The 12760-nt window shown below is 43.7% G+C and overlaps 1 protein-coding gene across 1 annotated transcript in view; it reads right to left on the bottom strand.

Annotated features, from left to right (window-relative positions):
• Positions 1-5515, bottom strand: part of UTRN (utrophin) — a 528745-nt gene extending 523230 nt beyond the window's left edge. The window contains exon 1 of the mRNA XM_077813162.1: positions 5411-5515. Coding sequence (XP_077669288.1) covers positions 5411-5504 — 94 coding nt within the window. The 5' untranslated portion in view covers positions 5505-5515. The remainder of the gene's footprint in view (positions 1-5410) is intronic.
• Between the last annotated feature and the right edge of the window lie 7245 nt (positions 5516-12760).

Below are 12760 nucleotides of genomic sequence, written 5' to 3'. Positions count from 1 at the left end.
ACCTAACATTTTGTTATAAATTATTTAATTTTGTGGAGGTGTTTCCATAATCTAATCCATCTGGACATCAAACCAACTCATCTGTTACAACCTACTTTTTGAAGCAGAAACTTCAATCACTTTCTCCATCGCTCCTTTAAGATTAATATATAAAAATTTATTACAGAAATCCATTTCACCATATCTTGAGCGTTAAACCATGACTCATCTTACTTCCCCTCCAAAACAATTACACATTTAATTCAATGGAAGGATAGTCCAGGAGTCAGACCAACTCACTTTTTGAATTACTTGCTTAGTAAGATTTACAATACACTCCATCCAGAAATAAAATTCACAAACCAGGTCACATAACAGACTGTATTTCAGCCATTCTTGTACTCATAGCTGACTAGAACAGGAAGCATATGGTGCCGTTCAATTAAGGGTCAGAGCATTTCAGTGGAAATTCATGAAAGTGACAACATCAAATTCATGGTCAGTCTAGGGAGGATCCCTGTTTCCCACAATGCTGCAAGTACACAAGGATTGTTCTTTATTTTTTTTGCAGAGGGTTGGGTTTTGGGGGGAGAGAAAGAGGGAAACTGTTTATCTTTTTACCTCTCATGGTTACAAAAATTACTCTGAGTATAGAGAAAAATATCTCTCTATTTTTCAGTTGTTTACTCTGAGTTTAATAACACTTAAGGGATAGTCAGCATCAATAGTTGCCATCATTATTAGTCAGTTTCCCATGTTGCTCATGTGGGTCCCTTTACGCAGCAATGGTAGAGAGAAAAGGGTTAGAAAAAATTCCTTGAAAAGCCATGAAAATTGACAGAACGGCTCAAGGGGAGGTATTCAACTTGAAACTACTTACAACTTATCCTTACAAATCGATTAGATTTCAAGTTGACTGTATCCCTTTAATATATTTCAAGATAAAAAGGTTAAACAGCAGAGTTGTTGCCAAAAGGAAATAACTGCATGTATACAATTTTTAAATGTTTCTAAAAAGCAAAAACGCAAAAAATTAAAATGATTGAAACAATAACGTCACACACTTACAAAATGCTACCAGTGTATGGGATGGCACAGAGCAGGAAACTGTGTTTGAACAGCTGAAGGAGGCAGGACCCCCATTCTTTCTCCCAGTTAAGGTCCAAACTTAGAAAATCCAAGGCCTCTCTAGCTGGACCAAGTCACTGGAATCAAACCAGCTGAACTGAAGGTCGTCAGATTGTATCATTGAGCACCACATCCAGAGCTTTGAATGAGGCAACAAACCTATTCCTAACTATATAGAGCTTGTACTCCATGATCCCTTTAGCATCAAGACTAAGAAAAAGAGACAAGAGAAAGGCACTGCAAGATTAAACCCACTCAGGGAAGAATGTTTATTTCAGACTTCCCTGATGCAAGATCATCTCATACCCAATAGATTCTATTTATGCACTCAACTGAAAACTCCTTACGCAGAGGAACAGTTTGTGCATTTGCCTGAACAGCCAGTACATAACTCATCACTCCTAAAAAGGTTTGGGATGAGTAGAATGCAAAAGGAACTACATAAAAATGAAATATTTTACACAACCCAACTTAGCCGTGTACCACCATACCAGTAGATATCACAGAATCCAAGAGCTTAGAAGGATTCAAAAGAAGATTCAATCTTCATAAATGTAATGAGACTATCCCATTCAATCAGAGAAAAAAATTAGTATGGTAATAAACCCCCCAGGTTTCAGGGTGTAAAACAGCCTCTAATTAGAAACATCCACTATAGAGAAGTTAGTCCATAATTGCCCACTACAGGGTTTCTTACGCTTTTCTGAAACATCTAGTACTGGCTCTTGTCAGACATGGGGCACTGGACTAGCCACACGTCTGGTTTGAATTTTTACAGACCGTTGTATGTAGCAGATCACAAAAATATGCAACATCAGCACCCTAGGGCATAGATCAGATTCAGCTGGGCCTTGCAACAAATGCACAAATACACTTTCAGGCCAACCCAAGCAGCCACCCATGCCACTGTGACCACATTGCTATTTTTAGCATGCTAGCTTGAGCACAAGTAGCACGTGTCTGTGTAGCCACACTGAGAAGCACACTCCCAGGTGCAGTTGTAGACATGTCCTTAGAGAAAGAAGAGTCTTCCTAATAGTTTGGGGGTTTTTTAATATTTGGGTTTAACACAAGGAATTGGCAAAGGGTTTAGTCTAGTTCTTTTTTTGGCCTAAAACAGTTTAATCCAGCCCTAGCTCATATGGTCAAATATCAGATTTTTTCAGAAAAAAATTATGGTGATTTCTAGCAGTGGTTCTCAATCAGGGGCACACATACCCCTGGGGGGGTACATCAAGGTCTTCCAGGGTGTACATCAACTCATCTAGATATTTGCCTACTTTTACAACAGGCTACATAAAAAGCACTAGCAAACGCAATACAAACTAAAGTTTAATACAGACAATGACTTGTTTATATTGCTCTATAGCAGTGGTTCTCAAACTGTGAGTCAAGACCCCAAAGTGGGTCACGACCCCATTTTAAACTTGCTGGGGCTCAGGGTTGAAGCCCAAGCCCCACTGCCTGGGGCCAAAGCCTGAGGGATTCAGCCCTGGGGATCAGGTTACAGGCCCTCAACCGGGGCAGTGAGGATCACAGAAATCCTGACTCCGAAGCTCAGGCTTCAGGTCCCCCTCCCGGGGTCATGCAGTAATTTTTGTTGTCAGAAGTGGGTCGCGGTGCAATGAAGTTTCAGAACCCTTACTCTATACACTGAAATGTACGTACAATATTTATATTCAAATTGATTTTATAATTGTATGGTAAAAATGAGAAAGTAGCAATTTTTTAGTAACAGTGTGCTGTGACACTTTTGTATTTTTATGTCTGATTTTGTAAACAAGTAGTTCCTAAATGAGGTGTAATCTGGGGTATGCAAGACAAATCAGACTCCTGAAAGGAGTATAGTAGTTGGGAGGGGTTGAGTGACACTGATCTATAGCACCCAAAAGGGGTCAAAGCCTGGAAAATTTACAGACCTGTACATTTGCTACAAACAGTCAAACCACCATTAAACCACATAGTCAAAGCACTGCAAACTGCAGGTTTTTATACATGACTGAAAAAGATTTGGGAGTTGTGGTGGATAATCTGAACATGAACTTCCAGTGCAACACTGTGACCAAAAGGACTAATGCAATCCTTGAATGTATAAACAGAAGAATCATGAACAGGGGTAGAGAGGTTATTTTACTTCTGTATTTGGCACTGCTGCTGGAATAATGTGTCCAGCTCTGGTGCCCACAATTCAAGAAGGATGTTGAGAAATTGGGAATGGCTCAGAGGAGAGCCACAAGAATGATTAAAATCAAGATTGGATATTTTTCTAAAAGATATAGTCTAGCATGTGGGGGAGGGCAGCGGGGAGAGTTCTTTGGCCTGTGTTATACAGGAAGTCAGACTAGTTGATCACAATGGTCCTTACTGGCCTTGGAATCTATGAATTTCTGTTAAAAAGCTCTCTCCTTCGTTTTTCACCATCTACTTTCCTGTTTCACTTATGGTCCTTTGATTATCCATCTATATCCTGAAAGGTCTTTTCCACTCTAACCTCTCTCTCTCTTTTTCACCCTTTCAATGTTTCCATTTACTGTTTCTCTAAAACTCCCTCATTCTTTGTTTAAAGAAATGTTTCCTTTTTTAATTTAGCTTCTTTTCTCGATCTTCAGTGTTTCCCTGGAGAAGATCCAAAGGAATGCAACTCACAGCTAATCTGTGGATGAACTAAACTCTTGAGAGCTTTCACAAAAGCAGCGTTCATCAGTTAACAAAACACACTACTTACAATACTGTCTTCTTCCCCCAAGCCTGTACTCTAGGAAAAACAGGTACAAAAGATACAAAAGAGTCCTCCAAAACAGCTTTTCATTCAAGATGGAGAAAAGCAGAGCTCAAAATGTTCCTTCTGATCAACAGTTCAGGCTCAAGACAAGCCTCCCAATGTTTTTCTAGCCCTGGCAGATCAAGAGATCTGACCTTAGAAATGACCTGCTTCTGATTAACATTTTGTTTTTATTTCACTTCAGCTTTAGTAGGATTCAAGAGCATCCCAGCTCTCCAAAGTCTGTGGAGCATTGTTAGCCAAACCCTTGTATCCAACTCCTACTGAAATCAACGAGTATGCCCAGAAATTTCTATTGACTTAAATGGGAGTGAATTGGGCCTTTAAAGCTTAAGGACCAGATGCAGACCTTATTTAACTAGTATAAATGCAGACCAACTCCACTGCTCCAAATTTATGCAGAAGTAAGCAAAATCAAGAATCTGATCCCACAACTTTATTCTACTGGAAATGGGGAATTCCTCTTCTAAAACAGCATAGGTTTCTTGCTTTAGCAGTTCACAATCCCGCAGCAAAAAATTGGGTCAAAACTGAAATTAAATAAAAGCAATGTGTCAAACTCTCTGCTGTTTGACTTTAAACCAGCAAAACCAGCTGATGGACCTGTGCCAATTTACATCAGCAGTCAGCGTGAGGCAATTATTATCTCAGATCTGACGCCCTGCCATAGCTAGAGTACCATCCAAAAAAATGGAATTCAGAGATATTGGAATCTTGAATCTGTTCCTGCTCTCCTGGTCTAGTTTTTTTAGTCCTGGTTCCATACTCCAGAGCACTACAATTTTCAATTCCTAAAGAAGTTTCAAACAGGAAAAGAACATGCATCCAGGTTTGTCTCCCCACAAACCCCATCTGGGTTATTTTCAGTTGCAGCAAATCTCATTCATCTGTCACAAAAAACATTAAAGATGCCTTTTTTTTTTTTAATCCAAGTTTGAAAAAATCATTTCAGCAACTGTGCTGAAATGTGAAGGGGGATAAAGTTGTTAAAAGGAAGTATGTACAATCCAATATACTCAAATCACAATAAGCAGAACTTTATTATATATGCTTAATTGGACAATCAAATCCAAAAGATCCAGTGTTTCTCTCAGCTAACAGGAAATGTCAGCAAGACTTTCCGATCTTGTCTATACTCACTTTTCATACTCCAAAGTGCATTCTCAAGGAAACCAGTCAGTGACAGAGTAGACATAATTTTAATAACTAACTTCACCAAGTTAATTAACACTTCAGATTTTAAAATATATATCAATTCCAAAAGGTGTTATGTGACAATTGTCTAGAAGCAAATGCTAACCAGCCACAATTCACATAGTGCTTGCAGCAGAGTTGTGCCCCAAACAGCACACTGTAAACTATCCTTCCCGTGGACTGTTTCCTGCCATGCCTTTAATGTCACAGCGCTATTAGACTAAACAAACAAACTGTGTTAACAAAAAAATGGCTAGCAAAAGGTAAAATTTACTTCCCTGTATCTCCACTCTTGGAAATATATATGAGACTTAAATATGCACTTACCTGGGGGACGAGAACAAGCCTGGATAGCTGTATGCCCAAGAAAAGCAAACATATACTTTTTCCACTGAACTTTTTTGATTGTCTGAATGCTCATGATCAAGCTTAATGTTTAAAAACAGGAAAAGTGAAGATGCAGAGGAAGTGCACACCAATAACAGCATGAGAACTGCATGCTGGGATTTTTGGAGGGGGAGTAGAGGAGAGAACTGGTTTTTCTATGAAAGAACTGGACTTAACCACAATGTGAGCCGACTCAGGAAACACGTAAACCTTTTACAGTTGAAGAATGTATGCAAATAACAGACTTGAACTAATTAAAGGTGCCCCCACGTAACAATTTACCAATACAGTGTTTGTGTTCTTGACAAAAATAAACTTTGTCTTTCTGCTTCCAAAGCAGTAGTTCTACATACCGAAAGTAGAAAAGAATCTGTGGCTGTTCTAGACTATTGAAATGACATGGAACATCCTTTAAAGGCTATGAAAATACTTTTTAGCATTTAATTTACAAAATGCTGTAATGATAATAAAATAATATTTATCACGGATATAGCACTTTTCTTCTTAATTCATTATAGCAACACTCCTGTCAGGCAACTACCAGAAAGTACTTTCATCAAGTATTTCAAAGCAGTGCAGGAGATTTAGGCATAAATCTTCCATTAAAATGAATAGAAGACGTACAGCTGAACTGATCTGAAAATAAGCTCTGTAATGTAGGCATAAACAAAGGTTGAAATCCTCAATGTGTAGAAATGTCAAGTAAGACGGAAGCAAGAATAGTAATGTTCAGTTTTAATAATATGAAGTAATATTAGCACCACAGTTAATACGAAGTTAAAAATCATATTTGTATACACAAATACCCCAGGGTGTCCCTTCAAGAAGCACAGGACACACAACTCCCTGTTCTCCCTTTTGTGTTCTGAAATCAACAAGCAAGAGAGCTTTAAACTCTGGAATTAGCTAGTTAAATGTCTTTCAGTTTAATTATAAAATATATTTGTAATTCAAGGCTACATATTTTAGGATCTTAATCTGTGTTTATGTATTCACAGGGAAGGTAACAACAGGTAAGTGATGTATGATGAAGAGTATATTACAGACAGAGGGAGAGCTCTGTACAGAAAAGATAAAATAGTGCAAAAAAGGATGCCATGAAACTTACCTTAGGTACTTTTGTATTAAAGTATATTTTAAGAATAGTGCCCACACAGCAATGTAGTGGATTTCTTTAATATATCAGACTGATGAACTTCTCCCAAACAAATTTTACCAAGACATCTCTCATCCAGGTCAATTTTTAATAAAAGAAAAATTACTTAAAACTAGGGCTGTCAATTAATCGCAGTTAACTCACGCTATTAACTCAAAAAAATTAATCGCAATTAATCACACTGTTAAACATAGAATACCAATTAATATTTAATAAATTTCTTTGGATTTTTTTCTACATTTTTGAATATATTGATTTCTATTACAAACACAGAATACAAAGTGACCAGTGCCCACTTTATATTATTTTTATTTAGGATGACCAGATAATATCGGGACTGTCCCGATATTAAGTTATTTGTCCCGATATTTTGGTTTGCAGTTCGGGACCACACATACCTGGGGTCCCGGGCTGGCGGCACTTATGTGGGGCAGCTCCCACCTCCAAACAGGGAAGTGGCCACCAGCAGGTGCCCACGGTGCATGCAGCCTTTAGCTAGGCAGAGAGACAGCGAGAGGGTCTCCGTCTCTGCACGCTGCACTGGTTCCGTCCTGCCCAATCAAAGCTGCGGGGGCAGGGCTTGCAGTCGCCAGCAGCACGCAGAGAGCCCCCTGCCCTGACCAGACCCTACCCTAGGAGCCAGAGGGACCTGCCGGATGCTTTCCGGGAGCCATCCCAGGTAGGCATTGCCAGGACCCCCCACCCCCAGCAAGTCCCTCTGGCTCTTAGGGTCGGGGGTGTCAGGGGGCTCTGCAGGCTGCTCCTGCCTACAAGCCCTGCTCTGCGGCTCCAGCAGCTCCTATTGGTGCTTTTCCCGGCCAATGGGAACCACGGAGCTCGCACTTGTGGCGGGCACAGCACATGGAGAATCTGGAGTCCCCCCTCGCCACTCTGACCTTAGGAGCCAGAGACCTCCCAGCAGGGCAGGTGAGTGCGGCCAAGGAAGGGGGTAGGGCGTCATGGAGTGAGTGTCTGGGAGGTCTGTGGGGGGTGCTGGGCTGTGAGGGTGTGGAGGGCACTGAGCAGTGGGGGAGGTTTCTGTGTTGCTAGGCAGTGCGGGCCTGTTGGGGTGTGCTGGGCAGTGGGGGAAATCTGTGTGTGTCAGGGCACTGGGCAGTAGGGGTCTGTGTGGGGCACTGTTCAGTTGTAGTGGGGCTGTGGGAAAGGGCACTGGGAGGGAAAGAGAAAGGGGAAAATCTGTGTCTATTGGGAAACTAGCAAGTGGGGGGGTTCTGTGTGGGATGCTGTGCAGCTGTGGTGGGGCTGTGGGCACGGGGGTGCTGGGTAGGGGTGGCGGTGTGCACAGCAATGTGCATTTGTGGTGGAAGGGCTTGGGGAGGCTCTGGGCATAGTAGATTCAAGGGGTGCGGGGCACAGTGGATCCAGGGGGGCGCTGGGCAGGGGAGCTGTGTGGCGCAGCATGGGCCCACCCCTAACAGGAAGGGGCATGCTGGTAGCACAGGGCGAGGTGGACCAGTGTGCCTCTGGCCATGCCATGCATGCCCCATTGCCCCTGACCGACCCCCCCCTTCCCCGCTGCTCACCTCCTCATCTGAAGGCGGGGTAGGGAGTGATGGGGTTGGTCCCGGCATTACTTATCTGGGGCGGCTCCCAGGAAGCGGCCGGCAGGTCCCCGAGGTAAGCATCAGCTGGGCTGAACCAGCAGCGTGGCCCGAGCCAGTCCCAGGGCAGGAAATCACTCTTGTGAGCAGTGTGATCAGCCAGGACAGGGCCTGCCCCGCCACGTTTCTTCAGGACCCACTTGCCTGGAGGGGCCCAGCCAAACCCCCCCCCGCCACACACACACACACTCTCTCACCTGCCCACACTGGCTGACTCTGGCCCCTCTGCTGCACCAGTTCCAGGCGGCTCGGCTCTGCGGAGACAGGCAGGGCCCAAGAGGTGGCAGACAGGAGACTGTCCAGAACTGGAGCTGCACTGGGGTCCAGCCAGAGCAGGGGGCGGAGAGGAGCCAGAGGGCTTGGTGGGATCTGGGGGTGCAGCACAAACTGAGCGGGTTATGCCAGGGCCCCTTCTGAGGCCTGGCACCACTGAATCACCATTGTAAACCCGGTACTGAGAAGACTGCCCTTTTCTTGAGGCTGGGAACAAAAAAGTCACACTTAAGTTCAGCTGTTTATGACCAGGCTTCGCACTGCACCAGATCCAAACCTGCTCTTGACGAACGAGCTGTGGGATCCAACCGATCCAAAGTGAACTGAAGTTGCCCATTTATTTTAAGGGGCGAGGACAGCTCCCCCAGAAAGGTATGCCATCTGGGAAACTCACTCTGCAACAACAGAGGAAAACCCATCCCAACCAATTGAGCCTGGGTGGTTGCTGACCTCCTCTCTGGCCCACCCACAGGACTGAAGTGTTCCAATGGCTCTCAGCACCCAGGGCTGAGTGACAGCCCTGGAGCAGAACCACTCTGCACTCGGGGTGTCCTTAAGGAGGACTGGGCAGGCCAGCTCGCAGGGAGCCCTGACTTCCAGAGCCAGGCAGGGAGTCCCCTGAAGCCGGCTCCGTGGATGCAGCAGGGGGGCTAGAACTGCCAGCTCTGAAATGAGATGCGGCTCTGTGCTCGATGTGGGAGGCTACTAGAATCTAAGAGTTGCCATTTCCAAGCTTTTCTTTCACCTCCTGTTTTTCCATGGGGGGTAGGGTCAGGTGCCCCACAGAGGTAATAGCTGCATCCTTCCCCCAGCAGAGGGTGTGCAGACCAGTCCACCTAGCTCATGGCAGAGCCAAGGAAAGGAGGCACCTGCCTCTGCACGTGCTGATTCCCCCCAGGGCAAGCCGGGGCTGAGCACTGCTAAGTTGCTGCCCAGTTCACTTACCCACATTGGCAAGCAGAGATTGCACCTGGCAGCGTACATCTGCTTGATGTACAATTGGGACGCCATCTGTCCCGATATTCGGGTAAAATTTAACATTTGCTAGTGAAATAGAAAATCAGTCTATTGAGAATGTCCCATTAAACCAGACTATAATCTGTTCTCTACTGGCAATTTTGATTTTTCAGGTTTTCAAGTGTAATGCAGTTTACAGTAGGGATATGTAGTTTACAGTTCTGAACCACAGTGCATACCCTAGGACAGACTACAGTGGGCACGTAATAACATGTAAGCAGCACAGAGACTGCACGGTTTTTTTCAGCGGATAGCTATCTAGCTAACGGTCTTCAGCCAAAATCCCCACCCAAAATGGCAACGGCAAGGGAGGAGCCAACTACCAAAAAACAAAACAAAACAAAAAAAAAAAGACAGTGCAGATACAGGACAGAATGGGAAACCACTTACACCTGGATTCAGAAATCCTACGAGTGTGATTCGAAAGCTTTTTGTAAAGCATGCAGGAAGGAAATTTAGCATTTGCCATGGCAGTGAGTCTGATGTTAAACATCATGCTGATTCAAAAAATCATGAACAAAACCACCAAGACTCACAAGAGCAATACCCTGGGGTCTCATTTTTTCAGCAGGCCAAATGAATCCTTCAACAAGGTTAGCGCTGCTGAGCTAACTCAAGTTTACCACACAGTAGTCCATCAGTACTCCTATCGCTCAACTGACTGTAAACTTAAACGGACGCCTACCCAGTTTCCAGATTCAACGATTGCGAAGCACGTCAGTTGTGGCCGGACTAAAGTAGAGTCATTGATCAAAAATGTGCTGTCACTGCTCTCGACAGAATTTTTAAGAGACCTCAGCAAGCCAAATGGTCCCTATTTCTCAGTTGCCACAGATGCATCTAGCAAGGGCAACGTGTAAACTTTCCCCTTATCATGGAGATACTGGACACCCGAACATGGGGTCCAAGATAAACTGTTAGACTTCTATGAGCAAAGCAAAGACTGCAAAGGCAATAAGCAACACATTACTTGAAAAACTTGCGACACAAACTAGACCTAAACAAAGTGTCTTCCTACTGTGCTGATAACGCAAACATGAATTATGGAAAGTGACAATTAGTGTAACAGAATTTAAAAAAAACAAACTAAAATATCTTGCCTGCAAACTGCCCTGCCCATGTTATGCACAACGCCTTGAAACATGCTAGCAATACCATACAAGTTGACATTGAGACTCTGGTGATTAAGACATTCAATCATTTCAGCAGTTCTGCTAAGAGAGTAGCAGCATTGAAGGATATGTTTCACTTTGTGGATATGGAGTATGCCACTTTACTACGCCACGTTCTGACACTCTGGTTGAGTCTTTTCCCAGGTGTAAACAGGCTTGTAAATATGAGGCAGGTTGTTAGAAACAAAATAGTCCTTATGGGCAGTGAGACGTGCCCAATAATCTCGATGGATGCTGTTCTCAGACATGGAAAACTGAACCAGGGGAGGGGCCTAGCAAATTTGAGGTTCACCTGTTTTTTCTCCAAAATGTCCCATAAATCTTCAGTGATACCGTGCTCTGTTTGAGAGTATGACAGCATGCAAAGTGTATGCCATAATGAATACTCTAAGAATTAAACTTCAGCAACGGAAGAACAACAAATTCTTTGGCTTCAAAGTTGAAAATGCTTTAACTGAGATGCTGCCTGTCACTGCTGCATGTCTCCAGAAAGACTTCATGAAATTTTACAATGTGTCAATCCTATATTTGGAGAAATGGTTCGATTTTTCAACAGCTGGCTACTTGTTCAATACCCAGTGCTTGAACATCAAAGTTAATAGGGCATTCGAATACAAGGATCTGTCTGCGACCGTGACAGCTGTAAATCTCCAGAAAACAGTGGATCTTGATCAGATCTATGAGGAGTACTGTATCATCAAAGACATCAGCTCCAAGTTGGAGCTTGGAAAATACTCAGTTGGGGAATTCTGGTCTCAAGTGCTAAGAAACAAGGACGGTAGCACTGAATTCCTGAACATGACAAAGCTGGTGTCATACATGCTCAGTATACCAGTAAGCAATGCATACACAGAGCATGTATTTTCAATCATGAAAGATGCACGTACTAATGTCCGGAATCGATGCAGCATAGACTTGGTACGGAGTGAAACGCTTGTCAAAATGAATTTCCAGATGAGTTGCAAGGACCTCTACAGCTTTGTAATTGCCCAGAAGCAAGTCATGACTATGGCAAAGTCATCCAAGAAGTACTAGACTTCTGGCATGTCTGAGAGGTATGCAGATTGTGAAGTTGATTTATTGACTGAATAAAAAACCCTGCCCTTTATATCTGTATGTTTAAATATGGATTACAACTAAGTCTATAATTTAGTCAGGGGGCCCATGACACTCCAGACCTCTGTGACTTCATTTGCTTCAGCTGTCAGTAGCTGAAGCTGGGGCTGAAGGCAGGACTGTGGGCCTCCTCTCTGACTGCTGCTGGAGCCAGGGCTAGAACTGGGACCCTTTGCTCCCCTGCCCTGCAACTGGGTCTGACTTTGCAACCAGGATCCAGCGTCCCTGTCCTGCGGCTTCAGCCGGGGCTGGAGCTGGAGCCCCGTGGTTTCTGCTGGGGGCTGGAGCTGGGACGATGAGTCCTTGCCCCGTGGCAGCAGCGGCCGTACACCCCTCTTGCAGATTTCTAGGGTTGTGCGCCCCCTCTCATGGCTCCAGTCGGGGCTGTGCACCTGTGGCTGTCTTCCCCCCCGCTCACCCAATGTATCCTGATATTTCACTCTTGCGATCTGTTCGCCCTATTTTATTACAAATATTTGCACTGTAAAAATGATAAAAGAAATAATATTTTTCAGTTCACCTCATACAAGTACTGTAGTGCAATCTTTTTATTGTGAAAGTGTAACTTAAAAATGTAGGGTTTTTTTGGTTACATACCTTCATTCAAACAAAACAATGTGAAACTTAGAGCCTACAAGTCCACTCAGTCCTACTTCTTGTTCAGCCAATTGCTAAGACAAACAAGTTTGCTTACAGTTACGGGAGATAATGCTGCCTGATTCTTATTTACATCACTTGAAAGTGAGAACAGGCATTCGCATGGCACTTTTACAGCCGGTGTTACAAGGTATTCACGTGCCATATATGCTAAACATTTATATGCAGCTTCATGCTTCAGCCACCGTTCCAGAGTACATGCTTCCATGCTGATGATGCTCGTTTTAAAAAAAAAAAAAAAAGCACGTTAATTAAATTTGTGACTGAACTTCTTGGG

The sequence above is a fragment of the Eretmochelys imbricata genome, chromosome 3, assembly GCF_965152235.1.
Source record: "Eretmochelys imbricata isolate rEreImb1 chromosome 3, rEreImb1.hap1, whole genome shotgun sequence".
NCBI classification, from domain to species: domain Eukaryota; kingdom Metazoa; phylum Chordata; order Testudines; family Cheloniidae; genus Eretmochelys; species Eretmochelys imbricata.
The sequence above is the reverse complement of the archived record's forward strand: the minus strand, read 5'-3'. Positions and strand labels throughout refer to the sequence as shown.